Here is a 22,653-nt window from a genome sequence, read left to right as displayed (position 1 = left end):
TCAGGACCAATGGGTTATGTGCTCCCCAGCTAGCAAATGGAGACGGAGTCGGGTTTCAAAGCTGATGTCACCCTAGATTCACCCCTGCAGTGACCTCACCCCTCCAGTATTCTCTTCAAAAGCCACTGTCGACATATTATCGAAAAATATCTTGATTAAAATATGATTAAAAGACAGATAATTGTAATTGTATTCAACCAAACACTGAACCCCCAGTAAGAATATACCCTGATCTAGGAACTTAATGAAGGCTTACTCATAATGTCTTGGATTCAATATCCACTCCACGGGCGAATCCTTGGCACCGTTCTTGGCAGCCGTGGGTGGGATGCAGAGTCCATTTGTCTACACTAAGGAAAACAAAATTATTAGGTAAGTGATTTCTCCATTTCCTAGCCTGTAGCCAGATGGACTCAGGACCAATGGGATGGATAAAAGCTACTCCTGATCAGGGTGGGAGGCTGCCCACAGTCCGGTTAACACCGCCCTTGCAAAGGCTGCATCTTCTTGGGCCTCACTGTCCAGGCGATAGAACCTGGAGAAGGCGTGCAAGGAGGACCATGTCGCCACTCGGTAGCTATTGGCAGGGGTCAGCAGTCTAACTTCCGCCCATGAGACCGCCTGAGCCCTGGTGGAATGAGCTTTAACCTGAGAAAGTAATGAGTTTCCTGCCTCCACATAGGCTCCCGTGACCACCTCCTTAATCCAGTGAGCTATGGTAGCCCGCGAAGCTGGTTCGCCCTGTTTCTTTCCACCATGAAGGACAAACAGACGGTCCATTTTTCAGACCGTTCTGAAACTTCCAGATACCATACCAAAAGTCTACTGACATTCAAATGACGGAGGAGGAGATATTCCTCCGCGTCCTTGAGCTTATCTAGGGATGGCAATGAAATGGACTGATTCAAAAGAAACTCTGAGACTACCTTGGGCAAGAAGGTTGGAACAGTACAAAGCTGTAATGCTTCTGGAGTCTTCTGGAGGAACGGCTCCCAACACGACAATGCCTGCAATTCAGAGATGCGACACGCCGAGCATATAGCCACCAGGAATGCCGTGTTTAAGGTTAATAAACGCAAGAAGACTACGCATTGGCTGAAAAGCAGGACCTGCCAAGAATTCCAATACTAGATTAAGATTTCACAAGGGAACCGGAAACTGTAGGGGAAGCCAAAGGTGCTTCACCTCCATCAGAAAACAGACCACGTCCAGGTGAGCCAACAGGGAGGCTCCGCTCACCTCACCCCTGAAATAGGAAAGAGATGCTACCTGCACCTTCAAGGAGTTAAGGGCCAACCTTTATTTTAGCCATCCTGAAACATTCCAGAATAAGGGGGATTTTGACTGCTCGGGGGGGGGGGGGGGGGGGGGGGGCGCACTGCGTTCCTTGCACCAGGCCTCAAATACTCTCCAGACCCGCACAAACGTGGAGAACGTCCGAGCGTGAAGTAAGGTGACGATTACCTCTGCAAAATATCCTTGCTTCATCAGGCGAGCCCTTCTCAAGGGCCAGACCGTAAGACATAATCAACTCAGTTCCTCGTGAAGGATCGGTCCCTGATGCAGCAGATCCCTGTGTGGTGGGAGGCACAGGGGGGTTCTCCACCAGGAGTCTCCACATGTCCGCAACGCACAGACGCCTGGGCCAATCTGGAGCTACTATTCGGACTCAACCCCATGCTGTTCGATTCTACGAATGACCCTGCCCAGCAGGGGCCATGGAGGGAAGGCATACAGTAACTTCTTCTGACCAAAGCTGAATGAGGGCGTTGATTCCCAGGGACCATGGATCTCTTCTGTGACTGAAGAATCAAAGGACCTTCGCATTGTGAGATGCGGCCAGCAGGTCGATGGACAGGAGGCCACAGCAATCTACTATTAGTTGAAAGGCTTTGTCCAACACCACCCACTCTCCTGGATCCAGACTCTCCCTGCTTAAAAAGTCTGCTCTGATGTTGTCTTTTCCTGCAATGTGGGAGGCCGATATCATCTGTAGATGTATTTCCGCCCACTCCATAAGGAGGTCTATCTCCTGCGACATTTGCTGGCTCTTGGTTCCTCCCTGGCGGTTGATGTAAGCTACTTTCATTGCGCTGTCTGACATTATGCGGACCCCTTGACCTTGGAGTCTGTGGCTGAATTGTAAGCATGACAGCCTTACTGCCTGGGCTTCCAGGCGACTGATGTTCCAGAGGGCCTCTTCTTCCATCCAGCGGGCCCTGGGCCATGAATTCCTGACAGTGAGCTCCCCAGCCCCAGAGACTCGTGTCTGTTGTGAGAACCAGCCAGATTGGGGAGGCCAGGAACACACCCCTGTTCAGATGAGCTTCCTGCAAACACCACTGGAGGTGAGAGCAGACTCCTATCGGTAAGTGGAGCTGAACAGAATAGTCTTGAGACAGCGGGTTCCAACATGACAGCAGCAAGCGTTGAAATGGGTGCATGTGTGCTCTCGCCCACAGCACTACTTCCAGGTTTGCTGCCATCAAGCCGAGAACTTGGAGACAGCTCCATACCAGCACCTGGGACATCAACTTCCATATCCGTATGGTCGGGAGGAAGACCATGCCATGCCTGGTGTCAAACCGGACTCCCAGATACTCCAAGGACTGGGAAGGCTTGAGACTGCTGTTGTCCAGATTTACTACCCAACCGAGTTCCTGAAGCAAGGAGGTTACCCTGTTTGTCACCCAGAGGCTCTCTTCCATGGACTTGGCCCGGATCAACCAATCGGTCTGCAGATAGAAATGGGAGAGGGAAGGTTACTGGCTGGACAGGGGCAAGCAAGGTAGTAAACTGTGCCTGTACAAAGGTTTGTAGGCCACTGGAAAAATTCCACCCGAGAAAAGGTGCCGGGTCCATGCTTAGTCCAGAGGGAACTGGGATGCTTCCAGCTGAGTTTCCCTCTCCCATGGATGACCCAGTCAAGGGGGTACTCAGATCCAGAGAACTTCCAGTTAAGGCTGTGACCAACCCATCATCTGAATGGGAGGAGCCAGGCTTAGCTAAGTCCAGGGAGGATAAATCCCCTTGGGCTTCCTCACAGTGCTGACAAGTTGGAATCCAGGTCAGGCTGTGAAGCCCTAATATGACAATCAGCACAGACAACAAGGCTCTTTTATGTTTCTTGGCTGCTGGTGCCATTGGTGGCGGAAACCATACATTCAATCGGCTCATGCTTAAAAATGTATGCGCACAAATTTCGAGCACCTGGGCAGGGTGTGTCGAGGCGCATGCCCAGCCTGTGCATCCAGCTTTTACTGTATCCTGCGCTTACTAGACTGTGTGCGTAAGTGTGCACTCAACAGTAAGCATGCGGTGCATGCGCAGAACCGATGCACCGCACATACCAATGTCCAATGGCAGGCAATATGGCACGCACAAAGACGCGCGCAAGAAGGGGCCGCCGCGGCCTACCATGTGGTGTGTCGAACAAGCCTAAAATAGAGCCTAGCCCACGGGGGTGGGGTTGCTCAACCTGCTCAGAAGCCCACTCCCTCTTACCCCAACAGAATCGGAAACGATGGTACGGTGCACCGAGCAAGGAGGCCAGAAGAAGTCTTACCCTCTAATTGTCTCTGAAGGTAAAAAACTTGCCTGGGATCAGCAATTACCGGCTGAGTACAGAGACAGTCTCTGGCTGTGGAGGGAAAGGGCTTGGACGTCACACCCCCACGCTCAGCATTCTGCACCCACTGCCTTTCAGCAGCAAAGTCCACACCGGGAACCGGCTACTGGACCAAGGCTCACCTCTGATGGATCTCTAAAATCACCTCAGGAATTCTGAACTGGGGGAGGGACCTTTAGGTATCACCGCAGGAGAATGGGGCTTAACTTTTCTCAGAGACTTAGAATGTAGAATTTCTCCTTCCAAAAAGTACCGCGATCCCCATAGGGAAAGCATGTCCACCATCTGATGGAGACGGAGAATATAGGAGGGCTAAGGTCACTGCAGGGGTGAATCTAGGGTGACGTCAGTTTTGAAATCTGACTCAGTCTCCATCAGCTGGTAGGGGAGCATAACCCCCATTCTTCCTGAGTTCATCTGGCTACATGCTAGGAAACTGACAATTTTTGGTGCTGGGGTTGGTGGGTAAGCATGGTGCAGACCAGTTCTGTGCAAGCTGAGCCACCTCTTACAGGCAATATTACCCAGCAGAAAACAGTTTTTAAACTCAATTCTCCAGGATCTCTTTTTTGTGGCACTCTACCATACTGGACACAGAAATAGCTTTTACAGAAGAGAGTTATACATCCACTTCAGGAAAAATAGATTGGAATGACGTGAGGACAGGCCCAGTGGCTCAGCAGATCAGGGTCACTTCCTAAGCCCGGCTTCTGTTCTTTGGCTGGGGGTGCTGCGGAGACAGCGTTCCCGTCACTTGGGGGCTGGGAGTGAAGGCTCAGTCATTGTGCGATGGTGACACTTAATGGGTCAGACATGAAGTACACATGTACTGGGTTATGAAGGGGGTTGTGGTCTCTGGGTCCTTGCCAAAATACTGTCACCTCATTGGCTGGGCTACAGAGAAAGGAGACTGGTTGGGGGGGGGGGGGGGGGGGGAGGAGGGAAAACCTGGGTAGTTTGAATTAGGAATGCCACAGCCCCAGCCAGAATCAGTTCCAACTGAGCTGAAGTTTAAAATAGCAGAAGGAAACTGCTGTAGCAAAACAATATATTAGAACAGTAGTTCTCAACCTTTTTCCCCATCGTGACACACCTGGCAGGTCACGCTCACATGTGTGACACACTGCACGGCGGAAATAAAAAGTAAAGGTCCGGTAATTATTTTTGTTGTTTAAAATGACACAAGGAATAGATACATATTCTGTCTGAACAGAAATTGCATAAAAGTAAACATCCCACACCAAAACAGCACCAATTTCCAGCACTTAACAGTAACCACCTTACCTAAGAAAAGGCAACACTGAAAATATTACACCAGGCCTTAAGACACCAATACATCTCCTATTAGGAAAACTGACCAAGTCAGGCTGCTATAGAGTCCTACACAGAAACTACAAGCCAGCAGAAAACCTCACCTGAATCACATGTGCTGACCCTCACCTAACAAATAAAGAAACTAAAAACGCATAACTAGAAGCATGCAGAAAAAACTGAATTGGAAACTGCAACAAGCCAGAGAGACTTTATGCAGTGTAACAAAGGAAAAAAAGAAACATCACCCATCCTTATAAAACAAATCAAGAAATATAAAATCAGTAGCAGTAAAGCCATACTAACAAAAAGAACAGATTATTTCAAAACAGCTGATGAGTGGAATATCCAATCATTAAAAACTCATAAAAAATTTCTAGATACCAATAAAATATTTCAAAATAGCAGACACAAAGATCCAGTAGTGAAAAATAAGGATACAAATTTTTTTTTGCTCTGCATACCTGGGAACATTTGATATCCAGGTGTCCTGAGATTGTTTTGAATTAGCAGGAGGAGGGGTGGTTTGCTTGGAACTTTCTTCTCTCTCTCTGTCACATACCAGTGCTCTCTCTCACACTGGCTCTCAATTACACACCTATACACACATGCTCTCAGTCACATACTGGCATACTCTCTCACCTAAACCAGCTCTCAATCACACAGACACACATGCTCTCTCTCTTTCTCTCATTTACTACACAGGCTCTCAATCACATACTGACATGCTCCCTCACCTAAACCAGCTCTCAATCAGACACAGATACACATGCTCTCTCTCTTACTTATACACACAGGCTCTCAATCATACATACACATGATCTCTGTCACACACAAAGGATCTCAATCATACACACATACTCTTTCACACAAACAGGTTTTCAATCACAAACTTACACATTACAGGTTCCCAATCGTAAATTTACATTCATGCTCTCTCTCACAGACATGCTCTCAATCATTCACACACATGCTATCTCACTCTCTCTCTCACACACACACACAGGATCTCAAACACACATGCTTGCTTGCTTGCTCATTCACTCTCCCTCCCTCCCTGGAACTAGCGGCAGCAGCAGCCTCCTCCCAAACCTAACCTCCTTCATTTTCAGCCCTCGCAGAGGAGTCGTCCCATCGGCCGCGGGGATTGACGTTCTTCTTCATTTTTCTCTGAGCCGCGCTGCTCATTCCTCTGGCCGCATCTTTCTTCTGTTCTTCGGGCCGACGCTGACTACACTAGCATGGTCTCTTCTTTCCCGCACGCACCCGCTGCTCACCACTTCCTCTTCCGGGCCGCGGGGGGCGGGAAGAAGAGACCATGCCGGTGCCGCCGACTCCAGCTGTTCTGCTGCGTTCCACCCGGGCTGACACACTGGTGTCACTTGGGAGTCAGCTGTGCAGAAATGCTGCTCTGAAGCAGATAAGAACATAAGAAATTGCCATGCTGGATCAAGCCAAGGTCCATCAAGCCCAGTATCCTGTCTCTGAAAATGACCAGTCTGGGTCACAAGTACCCGTAGATCTCAACCGTTGATCTATTTCTTGTTTCTCACTCCCAGGGATAAGCAAGGACTTTCCCCAAGTATACCTGGCTCATAACTGTTTATGGACTTTTCCTTTAGGAACTTGTCCAATGGGCAGTGGAAGCTTCTAGAGAATGTGTGACTCGTGAATTAAAGCAGACACTTGTAGGTTTTCACAAAAGGGCTGGCAGACACCTCAAGTCTCTTGTAGGGAGTATGAGAAGCATACATTCAGACCACCTTTCACAGTCACGATCATACTTTCCCAAACTTGAGGCATCCGTACACACAGGCAAATCGAAGACTGGGGCGAGCTTCTGTAGCAATTGGCAATGTTTATCCTACCAAGTCAGTGAAGAGAAAGGGTCGTGGAACTGCCAGCAGGGACTCTTCGTGGGGATGGCCAGCAGAGCACAAACCTAACGGCTGCTAGAAAGGAGGAATTGGCACAAGCAGAGCATGGTTCCACTCCTCCCTCTCCCTTCCCAGCAACACCCACCTCCCCGAGTTTCTGGGCCAGCCTAAGGATGTCCCAAAGGCCTCTCCTCCTCCTCCTGTTTACAGCATTCACTTCCAGTTTAGAACAGAACAGATGCGTGCACCACGGACAGGAGTTGCTGAATCCACGGGGATAAGGAGCGCACATCTCGCGCACTATCCCAATTTATTTATTTAAGATTCTTCTATTCTGCCAAATACCAGCCCAGCTTCTCTGGGCAGAACAATGCTGCAGAGAGAAGATAAAGGTGGAGGGAGCAATGGGGGATTAAAGATGGAGAGGAATAAGCCGAGTAATAAATAGAGAGGTACGAGAGACAGAAACATTGTGGTGAGATATGGAATGGAGGGAGAGAAGGGATGGAAAGAAGAAGTCACAAAAGTAAGATTGAAACTGGCGAGATGGAGTGAGGGGGGAGGAGACACACGTACAAGGAGAAAAGAAACAAGAAAAGGAGTCAGGAGAATACAGATGAGAGGAGAGAGAATAACAACACAAAACACAACAAAGGTAGAAAGAAATGACCCCCCCTCCTTCCCGTTATCTCACTTTGAGCATTTTAAATTATAAAGTCTGGTTTTGACAGGGCAGTTGAGGGCGGCAGTGGGACGTGTTGTGTGCGCTGCTTTCCCACCCCTGGTTTCCCAACTCGTACGTCTTGTTATGGGCTGCCAAAGAGGAGCACCACAATCGGAAAGGGCTTTGTCAGCCGATACAAACCAAGACGGAGGGGAGGGGGAAGAAGGGAGACGTACAGAGAAAGATGAAGCACGAGAGGGTAAGGTTAAAGGGTAGGAGAGGGGGCAACCGAGGGGAGAAAAACCTCTGAGCTGCTCAGCATCTTCAAGGCTATGGTGCTCACGGACGCCCGACAGAGAGACCCGTATCCAGCACCGTACTGTACAGAGTCAAGCTGGAGCTTTAACACGAGACATCCGGCGAAGCAGGATCCAAGATCTACAATGTCATATGCCTTCCTTAGAGTATAGTCGGACCACTTATACCTTTCTGAACAACTCACAAACCAACTCTTGTCCTTGACAGCCATAAGCAGGTCTGGATTTTCAGGACAGACACCATGAACATTCGCAAAATATATTTACATACAGGGGACAATAATTAAACAGCGCACAGACACTGCAGGCAGATTTTACTTGCAAAGTTTGTAACAATAACCGAAGCAAAAGCACGCATGTACTTTTGCTTTTGTTATTGTTACAGAAAAAAAAAAGACCCCCCAAAGAACGGCGCATGTTTTTTTTTTTTTTTCAAGTGGGTACTTTTTTTTTTTGTTTGTTTTAAACTGACCCAGCAGTTTTCTCCTGCTCCTCTGAATTTCCAGCTCAGTCAGAACCAGGACTGGGATCTGGTGCCATGAGCCTTCATTCGCAACCACCCAGAGATATTTTTTTTCTCTCTCTGTTTTACATCTCCTCCAGTCGTTGCAATAACTGTCCTGGGCTGGGAGGGGGCCAAGCATCGGGGGCTCCCCTTCCAGAATCCTGCAATCATGGGCCTTAAATCCGGCCACTGGGTGTCACCTTTAAACAATGCCATATATCAAAAAGAGAAACAAAAAAAAGTTCAAAAGCGCTTGTAAGATAAGAGAGCCCTCCTGATGCAGACAATACCGCAGTGTCCAGGCTGCTGCAGATGGTGGCTGTTTATAGTTAAAAGATTTTTTCGGATAAGCTTGGTTTTTATCTTGAGATCCTATCAAAAGTTCTTTATAAGAAAGATTTTGGGTGGTAAATGATTGTAGAAGACTAAAGCCCACTGCGTGACAAAAAGGTTTTTACATCAACATCAGGCCCCAAAGTCACTCAGATGCCATCTTTTGATTAGAAAGTTTGGATACCTTGATACAGTAATAACAGTTTTTGAAAAGGTGCTTTTGAACTTTTGTTTCTCTTTTTGATATATGGATTCTTATTCACCAGAGAAACTTCTCTGCTTGATCTTCTGAGTTATGGGTTCCCAAGTGACCTTTAAAATAATGACCATTTCTTCCCTCCCATGGGAACTGCGAACACTGCCTCTGCGGCATCCCCAGCCCCAGCTGACCCAGAAAAGTAGAAGGGGTCTGAACCGGGGACCTTCCACATGGCAGTACACCCTTACCACTTCACCCAGTGGGCCAGCCCCAGGTACTTGTTCAAAGCAAAACATGCAGAGTTTAGAAAACGAAAAACTCTGGGCATTGCTGCCTGCCTGCAGGAAAACCTCCAGCTAAAAGTACATGCATGGTTGACTGCCACATGTACTTTTATCCACATAAAGGATGGGCAATTTTCCAAAAGCCCATCTCAGCAGGTAAAACACTATTTTATCCACAGAAAGGACTCAATGTCTAATTAAAATAATATAATTTGCAAATACTGGTTAGCCTTTAAACAAGACCAGTTTACGGCTCTCAAGAACTGGAGCTGGTTACCCCCAACTTCACTCCCTCCCCCTGCTCTTCTGCCATCCTCTACCCCGATATGGACACACCTGCAAGATGTAGTTCTTCCAAAGCAGGAGCTTGAACTGCCGTAACACTGCCATCCTTCTGCAGGCCAGAGTGCACTCACGCCGCCGCAGCTCCACACCTCATCTCTAGATACTGCAAGGAAAGAGCAATATGTGAAGTACTCGGGTTTAAAGCTGATATATACTGCTTTTCCTCAAACTTAACAAGCTAACAGTAAGAATGCGGACACGATGAAGGAAAATTTGAAGCAAGTCAGTTCAAGTACATGTTAACTTGTGGTAGGTAGCCCACCTGGGTATGAGCACAGAGCTGTGAAAACAGACAGTCAAAATACTATTTCCTACTCCCATTTTCATCACTCATTCCATGAACTCAAGCAGGTTACTTAACCTCTCTCCTTTGTGCATCTTGAGCCCTGTGGGTGCACATGGCATCCTGCTGCCTATTAACATTCTACTCTAAGGTTCAGTTCTGTGCTGTAACATTAAATAAATCCTCCGAGGAGCCCCCCTCTGGAGCTCAGCCCAGACCTGCAGCACTGAACAGCCAATTTTCCCATTTTTTCCCCCATTCGGAAGCAGCACAACTTATTTACCATATCAATATTCCAGAAGCCAGGCCGGTCCTGCAGAAAACTGGATACTTTGCCAATTGCAATTCTTTAAGAACCAAAAGAATTAACCCACAATATATAAGCTTTTGAAGCCACCCAGATCCCACAGGTCACATCTGAAGAAGGAGCCACCACGGATTCCCATAAATATCGGATTACCTTTTGCTTTCCCAGATCAGCAAGAGACGCTTTGGAAAGCCATACACAGTAAATTCTCTTTCTGACATCCCTCCCTCTTGTTTGCACTGGCTTTGTACCTACCGGATCTCAAGGTGTTTATTCAAAAACCAAGTGCTCACACATCTCTGATGCAAGCAGAACTTAAATTCTAGGAGTGGGAGCCAAGTTCAGAGGCTGCCTTCCCACACTGCCACAACATGCCAAGATGGAGGGGGGGGGGGGGGAGATGAGACCAAGGAGAGACAACCAGTGACAAAGAGAAAAGAGACTGCGAAGAGGAAAAAGTGAAAACCGAACATAAAACGAGGAGCAACAGGAAAGAGAGAAGCAACAATAATAGAGAGAGAGAGGAAAAAAAAAAAAAAAGAATATAGTGGAGTCTGTAATGGTAAAACAATCTAACCAATGAATGAAACGTGATGGGTAAATGTACAATGTATATCAAGCATTAAAAAAGGCTGAAGGAAGATCAAACGACTGCCAGCATGAGGTAAAGGAAGTTGTTAGAGCTAAAAGGGAATCTTTAAAAAAAAAAAAAAAAAGGAAAGCAGACCCAAATGATGAAAATAGGCAAGAGCATAAGCACGGGCAATATAGATGTAAAAAAGTAGTAAGACAGCCCAAGAGAATTTGAGAAGAAGCTTGCCAGTGAGGCAAATAAATAAATAAAACTTTTTCAAATACATTCAATGCAGAAAACCTTTGAGGGAGTCAGCTGGGTCACCAGATGACTGAGGGGTAAAAGGGATGGCTCAGGGAGAACAAGGAAATAGGAGAAAAATTAAATGAATTCTTTGTTTCAGTATTTACCGAGGAGTATGTCTGAAACACTCCTTTACTGATGGAGGTTCTGAGCAACTAAAACAAAATATCTGCGACAATGGAGGATATAACAGATGAGATCGACAAACCAAGGAGTAACAAATCACAGGGACTGAATGGTATCCACCCCAGAGTTCTGAAAGAACCAAACATGAACCCGCTAACCTCTCATTGAAAATAGCTGTGATGCCCAAGACTGGGAGGTGGCCAATGTGATGCTGCTTTTCAAAAAGGGCTCCAGGAGGGATGTGGGAAACTACTGACTATCCAGCCTGATGCCAATGTGATGCAAACTAGTAGACTTCATTTTAAAAAAAAGATCACTGGTCATATAGATAGACATGGCTTAACAGGGAAGAGTCAAAATGGTTTTAGCCAAGGGAAACCTTGTTTTACCAATCTCTCTGATATTTTGGAAGGTGTAAACATATAGATTAAAGTGAACTGGTTGGCATAGTATATTTGGATTTTCAGAAGGCATGTCCATGACAGATTCTCAGGAAATTACAAAAGTTATGGGATAGGAGGCAGTGTCCCAGTATAAAATAACTGGCAACAATACATGAAACCAAGGTTGGATGAAATGGTCAGTTATCCAAATGGAGAAAAATCATTAGTGGAGTAGCACAGGGATTGGTACTGGGACCCGTGCTGTTTAACATATTCATAAATGATCTGGAAAAGGGAATGAATGACAAGTGAGGTGATCAAATTTGTAAATGACACAAAATTATTCAAAGTAGTTAAAACAGCAGCAGTTTGCAAGGTATTGCAGAGGCTATGTGACTGGGCAACTGAATGGCAGACAAAATTTAACGTGGAAAAGCATAAAATAAAGTGCATAGTGAAAAACCATCTCAACTACAGTTATGCAATGATGGGTTCTGTATTGGGAGTCACCATTCAGGAAAAGCACCTTGGAGTCCTTGTGGACAATACATTGAATTCCTTGGCTCAGTACGTGGCAGAGGTCAAAAAAGCAAATAGAATGGGGAAATAGTGGAGAGAATACCAGCACTGTCCCTGCACCGGAGTTACCACCTACAGCCACCCGGTGCTTAAAACGAGGTACACAGCAGCACGCCGCTACCGGTGCACTGAGTGTTGCACGCCCAAGGGGGAACGCCCCTGCATACAGTTCTCTCTCTCTGCATTTCTTGTGGTCCGAGGGGAAAGAAGAGGAAGGGGAGTGTAAAATCTATCACATCAGTGTCTTCTCCTCTACCCTCAACATCAAGGTCGGTGAGCCCATAATTTTTTGCTGAACGAGGTATGTTGGGAACTGAGGAACTTGGAGCTTTAAGCTCCATTCAAGATGAGAAAATAGCCTCTCTCAGCCCCGTTGGGCCTATTCCTCTGAGGGCAGGCTTATTTTGGTCTGGTGAGTCTCCTGGTAGTGTCAAATAGAAAATAGTCTCTTCTGACATTACTGGGGATGTGAAGGCTCCTAAGACTTTAGAAACTGGGTCCGCTATTGTCTCACCTTGGAGCTGGGACTAACTTTCAACTTCCAGTTTTTAAACCTGGAATTATCCACTTAGAAATTTTATGGTTTGCTATCAGTAAGCTGGATCAGTCAGTCAAGTCCACTAGACATCCCATCTCTGGGATGGTTCAAGGTCTTTCGCTCTCTGTCAATAACCATTTGCAATATTAGCTGAACAGTCAGTTACTGAAATCTCAAGAAACTGATGTCTCTGATTAAACATTCGCAAACAGTGCATCAGAAGATAGAAAATATGGGGGACTCTCTCAGGTGTTGTAATTTGAGATTTTTAAAAATTTTCCTTGCCGCTCATTAATCTCACCTAGAGAAATGCTGAGGAGATTCTCCCTTGAATTTTTAAGAGTTTCTAAAGAGATGGTGCCAGAGACTACCAAAACACAAAGCTTCCTCAGAAACTCTCTCAGGATTTGCCTGATGGAATAGATCTCACTGCGTTCTTGGAACAGACTTCTTCAGAGGGTGAGAATATGGAGAGAGCGTCACTCATTGTTACCTTTGTTAAAGAAGTTGACAATGGACTTTGCACTTATTTTTTCCTTTGAAGCATGCTTTGGTTTTGGGTCAGTCTATGTCTATCTTTCCAGATGTTGTAAAGGAGACACAGTCCAAGAGGACATTTTTTTCTTTTGAAAAAACCTAGGGTTTTGACCCTAGGTGCACATCTTTTTTATTAAGATTTCCCTGCAAATGTTTAATCAATTTTTCTGGTGTTAAATATATGTTTACTGACCCTATTCAAAAACAGAAGTGTTAACTAGCTTCCTGAAGGTTTAACCACTTAATTTGCAGGTCCTATTAATTAAAATTGTGTATTTTCCTTACATAAGTTCTCTCTTTCTCGATTATGTGGTCTTTGTACAGATGACTCTGATTGTGTTCTGGAGATATTTTTGCCTTTATTGTATTTCATTGATGGCTCATCCATTTCCAAAGCCACAGTATTCTTGTATTGCAATTCAACTGAAAATAAAAATAAAGTATTAAAAAAAAAAAGCAAATAGAATGTTAGGAATGATCTAAAAAGGAATAGAGAATAAAACAAAAAATATCAGGTTGCCTCTGTATTGAGCCATGGAGCAACTGCACCATAAGTATTGGGTGCAATTCTGGTAGCACTGTCTCAAAAAAGATAATAGTGGAACTAGAAAAGGTACAGTTGCAGCAACAAAATTGATATCAGGAATGAAATAGCTCCCTAGGATGAGAAGTTAGGGATCTTCAGACTGGAAAAGAAAGGGCTGAGAGGGGACATGATAGAAGATTATAAAATCATAAGTTAGTTGCAATGGAGGCTTACCCTAGAAGTTAGAGTAGTGGGCTATGAACTAGGGAGACCAGGGTTCAAATCACACCACCGCTCCTTGTGACCTTCAGCCTCAGGAACAAAACTTAGACTGTGAGCCCTCTGGGGACAGGGACATACCTACTGTACCTGAATATAACCTGCTTTGAAGTGCCAAAAAGTGAAATATAAATAAAGGACGGTTATTTACCCATTCAACAAGTACTAGAAGAAAGGGACACTCCATGAAATAATCAGCAGAGTTAAAACAAATTGTAGAAAGTAGTTTTCTCTCAACCCACTATGAAGCTGAGGAATCTGGTGCCAGAGGATGTTATCAAAGCAAAGCAACTAGAATAGTAGGGGGTTTAAAAGAGATTTGGACAAGTTCCTGGAAGAAAAGTCTGTAGCACATTATTAGCCAGATAGACTGAAGAAAGCCATTGCTATCCCTGGGAAGGAGTAACAGGAAACAGATCTACTTTATGGGATCTGCCAGGTATTTGTGACCTGGATTGACCATCGTCAGGAACAGGATGCTGGGCTCGATAGACCTTGATCTGACCCAGCATGGCAATTCTTATGTAAGACCCATTATATGCCCATAATGGACCCATACTACCTTTCCACATCTTGCAGAGAGAAACGACTAATATTTTTACAAAAATATTTATTGCCATACCAATTTCGCTGAGAAATTATCTACACCCTGTGCTGAATGACAAAAGACCACAAGTCACCTGCCCTCAGACAGGATGCAGCCTGGGGCAGAAATATGCAGGCAAAGGGAAGCAGTTTCCAGCATGGACCAGAGGAATAAGTGCAGAAATAGTAACTTTACAAGTAAACACTCCTGAGGCAAGTCCCCGCTCCACAGCAGCCTCTAGCTATTTACTCAGATTTGCAACAGATGGACTGGGAAAGGAGGAGCTAACAAAAAATGTATTTACATACAAAACTTAAATTGCTGAACTCATGGTTATATTTTTGACACAAAGCAGGCACCACACTAGGAAGAAAAACAAAAAATAGGAATGAGTCCCATATTTAATGAACTTCAAAGCTCCAACATTTTAGTTCCTTAAGCAGCAACTTCATCAAGCATTCTGTTTCTGGATATTGGAACCTTGATTCTGGGCAGTTTATTACATTATCTTTACTGGGGCGCTTACTATATTCGTGTCTCAATATCTCTGCCCCTTAAGCTGTCCCCATTACCTTTGGCATTAAAAACCTTCCCACCCTACAGAGTGCACCATGGTCTCCTTTTCACTATTGACACTGTGGATGTTGCCAGACTGCTGAACCTGTTTTTGGGGGGGGGGAATGCATTTCGTAAGAGATACTTGACATTAAAACGATGAATCCTTCGCAAACAGAGAAAAATGTGGAAATTCCATACAGAGAACGCAGCAGGGCCTTGAAGTGCATGCTCTCATCCCGACCCCATCCTGAGTAAATACTTTGTGCTTTCAAAACCCACTTTTGATCAAGCTGAGGCTCTTTCAAGAGAGAGTTTTCATACAGTCAACATTTAAAAAAAAAAAACCAAAAGACAAACCTTAAACACTTCTAAATGAATATCCGTTCCCTTGCTGTAAGCCCTCCTTCCCAGAAAAAGTTTTCATTGTTCCTCTAAGAGAAATAGTTCACATCTCAAGTCACAAATCAGAATCACAGAGAGCATGCCGGCAGAGGCACATTAGGGAATCAGTCACCCAAGCCACAAGCTTGATGGTCACATGCAGACTCAAAGTGCAGTATTTATCTCATGTCAATTAAACTTTGCTTAAATAAGAACTAAAGCTGCAAGCCAGCTGTGCTGAAAGGTGCTCAGTCAGCAGTAACACGGCAGACTGTAACCCAACTTGCACGAAGATGATCCTCTCTCAAAGTGTTCCTTCCTCAGGCTGGGGGCTGTTACGAGGGAGATCCGGGCTGGACTCAGTTTCAGTTCCTCATAGTGGCAGAGGGCTGTGGATGCTGCAGAGGCAGAGCTCACAGACCCTTGGGGGTGGGGTGGGAATCCTAGCAGAATATTGTGGTTCTCTGAAATAAACGCTTAGAGCCAATAGCTTTAAAGAAAAGCTGTTTATTTAGATATTAGATTATCTGACAGATTATTTTATAATAAGACCTTATGGAGAGAGAGACTGGCAGAGTGCTTTGCAATGCACCGGCATAAAACTCCCTTTCTCAAATGATTTTACTGGTAACAAGGCATCATATAGAATTTACAGTTGTACATTTGCAACCCCTAAACTAGGTTACACAATTGTCAATTTCTACTACTGGCTTTCTATTATAAACAAGTAATCTGAATGGCCATATAATAATTTGCTCTCACTCTCCATGCTAATTATTCCTTGCCTTATATGCTAATGGGCCTGCAACTAACTACACTGCCAAAATGACCTTGTTGATTCTCAGCATAGCTCTTGTAGCTCTGAAGCCCAGTTCTTTTTGATAATACACCATTTTCTATTTAGCCTATAGTGATAGTTTGTTTAGGAAAAGCGAAGCACAAAATTGAAGAAATATTACACAATACTTATTAGTAATTTTAGAGTTCTTATGCTGAAAAGTAAAAAAAACCAAAACAAACAACAGAACAAGGATACTGTCCTTATGTGACATTTCAAAAAAGTGTTTCACTGCCTTTTCACTACTCTTTATTACACGTTATGAGTAGGACAGGGCCTATGAGCACCACAACAAGAAGTCCACTGCTGCTGAGAGGAGGAGGTAGCATAGGAAGAAATGAAAATTGGTTCTTACCTGCTAATTTTCGTTCCTGTAATGCCACAGAATAGTCCAGAAAAGTGGGTTATGTATCCCTACCAGCAGGTGGAGTCAGAGAACAATTAGAACTTTGGGCACTGCTACATAACGAGAGTGCCACCTGCAGTCCCTCAGTATTGGCCTGTACCCAAGCCCACACTAACAGAACTAACTAGCAGCCGAGGTTGAAACCCCAAAAAAAAAAACCCGACAACCTGCGGCCTCAACAAATAGACTCAGAAACTGCTCCATCGAGTAACTGTAAACACAGAGCTCTGTAATAAAAAAAAACAAATTAAAAAAAAACAGCAAATCATAAGGCAATGCAGTCTTTCGGTATCTGAAGAAAGGGGTGGGCCTCTGGACTGATCTGTGGTATTACAGGAACGAAAATTAGCAGGTAAGAACCAATTTTCATTTCCTGAACAAACTCAGATCAGTCCAGAAAAGTGGGATGTACCCAAGCCACCCTACACTGGGCGGGAACCTGAAAGACCCACATGCAATACACTCTCACCAAAGGACGTTTCATCATCAGCTTTAACGTCCAAGCGATAATCTTTAGTGAAAGTGTGTAAAGAAGACCACACTACCGCCCTACAAATCTCCTGAGGCGACAGGAGTTGACACTCCGCCCAAGAGGTCGCTTGTGCCCTGGTTGAGTGTGCTCTGAGACCCAACGGCACTTGATGCCCTCGGGAAATGTAGGAGGAGCCAATGGCTTCCTTAATCCAACGAGAGATGGTCGCCTTAGACGTCTTGTCACCCTGTTTATGCCTCCCAAACAGGAGAAACAAGTTTTCCGAACATCGGAAATTATTAGTAACCTCCAGGTAGCGCAGCAATATACGCCGGACATCCAATAGATGAAGATCCCTGCCCTGAGAGGAATCCCGAGCCCAGTGCTGAAAACCGGGAAAATCCAACGCCTGATTGACATGGAAGGCCGAAACCACTTTGGGAAGGAATGAGGGAACCGTGCGCAGGGAAATTCTACCGTCATAATCCGAAGAAAGGGATCGTGGCACGACAATGCCTGCAATTCCGAAATCCGGCGGGCCGAGCAGTCCCCAACATCGGATCTACTGCCATGAGGACCAAAGCGGGAGGGGGGGGGGAATCCTCTTCTTGCTCAGAGTATCGCGAGTCACCCCCCGTGCGGGGGAGGGGCCACCCCGACGGGCCTTCCAAACCGGAGCAGTCTGGGCACAATGACGCAGAGTTCAAATTCTGCCCACACGCCCACAGGAGTGGCAGACCGCTGATTTTCACGGCACCATGCCGGGCTGCATAGCCACGTGGTCAGAGGAGCTGAGGGAAGAAAAAAATAGGCTCGAGACCTGCAGCTGTGCGAGCGCCGCCAGCAGCGCAGGAAAAAAAATAGAAAAATAGAAAAACAAGGCCTCCGCGAGGAACCACACTGTTCAGCCACCCGGGTGCTGAAAACGCAGCCTGGACCCGGTACACACACTGCCTACCTTCACTATCAACCCGGAGCCCCGGGAGAGGAAGGAAACGAAACTGCGACGGCTCAAAGCTGTCCCCACAGCCTGCTGCACAGCAGGCTCCCCCGGTGCCGACTCCTTACCCTCAAACTGAAGAGACTTTTTTTTTTTTTTTTTTAAACAACTAACTTTAAACAATTACACTACTGAAGCCTGCACTAACAAGGGTCGAGGCAGCAGCTTCGGGGGTAGGAAGACCAGGAGCCCCCGGCCTGTACACTCCGGGACGGAGTGGGCGAAACACAGTCAAGGGTGTCTAACCCCCCCCCCGGACGCCTGGCTTCCACTGAGAGATGGCCCACGAAGGTGCCTAACACCTCAGGAAGCAAACGAGAAGGAAAAATAAAATAAATTTCCTAACTACCCTGAAACAAACTAAGACTGCAGGAGATGCACCCTACCACCTGCTGGAGTCAGAGAAATACTGAGGGACTGCAGGTGGCACTCTCGTTATGTAGCAGTGCCCAAAGTTCTAATTGTTCTCTGACTCCACCTGCTGGTAGGGATACACAACCCACTTTTCTGGACTGATCTGGGTATGTTCAGGGACTAGGAATCTTAAAAGAAAAGAATATATACTGGTAAAGAAATTTAAAAAAAAGTTTAATAAAAGTAATTTTCCAGGAGAAGGAACAAGGCTAGGTTATGTTTTTCTGGTTCTTTCACTCCTGGCAGCAAGCGACACTGGGCCGCCTGCAGAGATCTCATGTGGTTTAACAGCACTTGTTCCAGGAGGCTGTGGTCTTTCACATTTTGATTCTTTGTTAGCAATCAGAGATTTTTTCATCTAAAGTAGAACCATCACACACTGTCTTAATAAAAGCAGTTCATGACATCATGGGAGGAGATACCCGACGAGAACCGGAAGAGACAGTAACAAAGGGGAAAGGCTGTGCATGATGGAGCCCTGATGACAGTCAGATGAGATGAAGGAGAGAAGTCATTCACAAGTGATTAAGCAAATAAACAAAAAAATAAAAATCAAAGAACAAGTGTATTTAAGTCAAATGTGATGACTAAATCCAGAGGGCAATTTTATTTATAGACATTTCATATTCCATCTTTCCAAATTAGTTTCAAAGCAGAAAATCAAATTTTAAGTTATATTCTTATACAATAGTATATTTAACAACCACTGCCTACCTTAGATAAATACACATTAACACTGGACTAAATAGGTACACATTTTGACTAAACACTGTTTTAGCAGCACGTCCATGGCACTCAAGTAGCACACTGGCAGTTTAGCATGGGAATATTCTCTACCCCACATGCAGTAACAGTGCGGGACAGGGGGCCATGCACCAGAGCTGCTTCTGGAACCCTGAAATCACGGGCCCTGAATCTGATCACGACTCCATCTTCACATCCCTCCCCCTCTCTGCTGGGGCTGTGAAAGCTTCCTTTCAAGCATCCCTAGTCCCGTCCCAACATGGACTTTGAGACCCAACCAGGAGCCTTCCACAGAGTCGGCCCAAGAAAGTGCTTTCCTGGAGTATTTTGTAAAATATAAATACGATACACAATAATATGCACTTTTCTTACATTGTTTAAGGAGGAAAAAAAGAGAAAAGGCACTAAAAAAAGTGTTGTCACTTATTTTAGGACAGCCAGAGAATGGTGCAAGATATGCCAGAACCCTCCACTCATTTTTTTAAGAACTTTCTTATCCTGAGGTCACCGCTGCACCTCCACTTTCACAGTCGCCACCTGCGGAATCACTGGTCCTGTTTCAGCACAAGACAGGTAAATCCGAACTCCTTGACCCACATTCTTTCGCTATTTGACAATTTTACCAGGGATTCTGTGGGCAAGAACAACCCGGCACACTGCCTCTCCTTTGCTAACTGTGATTCTGAGAAACAGAATTCAGTTCATATGCAGTAGCTAATCTGTTCCTCTTATTGGTTTTTGGGTTTTTTTTGCCTTCACTGAGCAGAAGTCTTTCACTTAGGTTCAGGAGGAGCCAAGTCAGCAAGTCAATGCTTCCTCTCTGGATTTATTCAAATCTGACCTAAAATCCCTCCCTCTTCTGGGGCTGCTTTTACGTCAGAACCCCTGGCTCTCCTGATCACACCCATGTTGGTTTTAACCATTTTCCATAATAAGTGAAAATCCCTAATTCTTTTCTTTTTCGTCTTGATCGTATAGTCTCTGCTCCGTAGAGCTTACATTCTTTTTGTGTGTATTTCCATGGCGCCACATCAGAAATGATGATCCCTAGCCACAGAGGGCAGGCTGGACCAGACGGAATGCTTAGGGTTGTCAGAGCAATGCTGGACAATCGTCGGGTCCCACCGTGCAGGAGGGAAGAGGAACTGGCTTGTGCCTTCTTTCATTCTGAGACAGCTCCCAAACAATTGAGGAACTCGTAAGAATTAAAATTGTCCTGCATCTTCATAGCTGCTGTAGCCCAAGAGGCTTTGGAGAAATAGTATGGTCACACACACACACACACCAGAGTCACTCTCTCTGGAAAGCCTGAATTCTCCATAACATACTGACTGAGAGCCCTGGGCTAGTGCTGTTTGAAGTATAAAAGAATTTATTACCTACAGAGCATGGACACTGCTGAAGGATTATTTACTGGGCTAAACATATCCCCCCCCCTTCCCCATACAGCTTACGTCTAAATTCAGAAAGGTTAAGTGACTTGTGCAAAGCCAAATTATAGGTGGTCCAAAGAGGAACTGAATCAGAGCACCACCATTCAGTTCTGCATATTCCCAGTGTCCTAAAGATAATCACAAATTCAGCAGTGCCGCTGTCATTCTTATGGCCATCAAAAGTGCCTCCTCTGGAGCAGAACCAGCAGTACTGATGACTGCAAAGTGCTAGTTATATCCAATGCTCAAGTGAGTCACTTCCTTTTGTAGTCTTTCCAGCAGTTAGTTAACATGTAGGATTCTGTTGCTTCTAAAAATATCCTAACAAGACATTTAGTATCAATTATATTAATCACCAGCAAAAGCCCTGTTTAGAAGTGCCCAATGATATTATGGACTTTCTATATTTTACAGGACTAGGCAGATATACATAAACAGCAAGATCACATTCATGAAAGATTTTTTCATTTAATATACCGAACCAGGATTTCAACACAGCTCAAAGGTTAACTACATTGAATGCTCACCCACTGGTCTATAATGTTATTTGATAGTACTATTTCTAGGAAAAATTAACTTTTTATAAAAAATCAAAAAGCTCTATGTAGCAGTGCACAGACATGGCCTCCACTCAGCCCGGATAAAGATTGTGCATGGGGATGGGCCTTGTCCCTGGATCCCAGGAATGGCTGAACTGGCCAAACAATGCAGACATAGCGCTTGAATACCACAAAGATGCTCGGCTGCACATCAGCCATAGCAACAATCTGCAATGTTTCCAATATGGTTAATCAAGGTAGGACCCAACCGAGCCACTGCAATTGCTAATTTCAACAACTGTCTTACTGCAGTAACCCATTAACTTAGGAGCTATAAAAACTTGAACTAAACACCTCCAAATCAGAACTCCTCTGGCTAAGCCACCTAGGTCATCCCATCATATCTCTACCTTTGTCAGAAACCCCATTTCACCCCAAGGAATCAGTATGTAGTCTCGGAATTCAACTTGACCAAAATCTCACAATGAAATCCTGCATCTCAAGATAATAAAAGCCTCCTTTATGCACTTACACCAGATCTGCCAATTACACAACTACCTTTCCCGACACAACTGAGACACTGTAATTCATGCATTGATCACCAGCCAAACTGATTACTGTAACCCAGTACTGAATGGCATCTCTCAGTACAGTATGAAATGCACCAAAGTCTTGCAAAATAATGCAGCAAGAACCCTGGTAGGGGCCAAAGCAACAGACCCCACAAAGTCCATTCTACTCAAGCTGCACTGGCTCCCAAAAGAATCCAGGATAAAATTCAAAACCCTCTGCTTCTTCTTTAAATGTGTGAATCAACAGGCCCCAGATTATCTGTCCCTTCTTACCACCTATGTCCCTTGAAGAGATCTCCAGAAACCTCCCGTAAGCCCCTTCCGCCTCTGTTTCGGACCCCTCCAAAATCTTTTCATTTATACTATTCAAGATTGATTTACAAGGGCGGGCAGGTCTACTACCTGGTTGCCCGGGGTTATTTGGGTGCCAGGTTCACCTCGGGTGGCTCGGGTTGAGTGGTTATTGTCAGTTCCTCAACAGTTAGGGCAAAAGGTCAGTAGATTTAGTTAAAAAAAAATAAAACTATTGGTTGGCTGGGAGTGTGATTGGTGGCTGGGTTCTAGGGCGGTGGGGAAATGGAGAGGAGTTTATGGGAAGGGGGTTGTACGTCAGCAGGCCGTAGATTCACTTGCCCGCTCTCTTCTCAGGAGCTGCATCACGCTATTGCAGGGAGCGGCTTTGTGCGTGGCAGGGCCACTTGTCGTTGGTTTGGTGGGGGGCTTTGCCTGCTGTTTCTCGGCTGCCTGTGGATACAGTGGCAAGCCTGACAGAGTTGATGGGGAAGGGGCTTCTTTGCAAGAAGATGACCTTG

General features: G+C 45.3%; 1 protein-coding gene across 5 annotated transcripts in view; it reads right to left on the bottom strand.

Annotated features, from left to right (window-relative positions):
• The window catches only part of ABCA3 (ATP binding cassette subfamily A member 3), a 120,630-nt gene that overhangs the window by 88,993 nt on the left and 8,984 nt on the right, over positions 1 to 22,653 (bottom strand). For 2 of the 5 annotated variants that reach the window (XM_029577524.1, XM_029577525.1), the window contains exon 2: positions 9,455 to 9,566. In XM_029577524.1, the coding sequence (XP_029433384.1) occupies positions 9,455 to 9,508 (54 nt within the window). In that variant the 5' untranslated portion in view covers positions 9,509 to 9,566. Of the gene's footprint in view, positions 1 to 9,454; positions 9,567 to 10,029; positions 10,171 to 10,206; positions 10,271 to 13,378; positions 13,398 to 22,653 lie in introns of those variants that run through there. The other 3 variants (XM_029577528.1, XM_029577527.1, XM_029577526.1) reach the window with 3 other exon arrangements.

The sequence above is a fragment of the Rhinatrema bivittatum genome, chromosome 14 (genome assembly GCF_901001135.1).
Source record: "Rhinatrema bivittatum chromosome 14, aRhiBiv1.1, whole genome shotgun sequence".
Taxonomy (NCBI): Eukaryota; Metazoa; Chordata; class Amphibia; order Gymnophiona; family Rhinatrematidae; genus Rhinatrema; species Rhinatrema bivittatum.
Note: the sequence above shows the minus strand (reverse complement) of the source record. Positions and strands in the feature narration are given on the sequence as shown.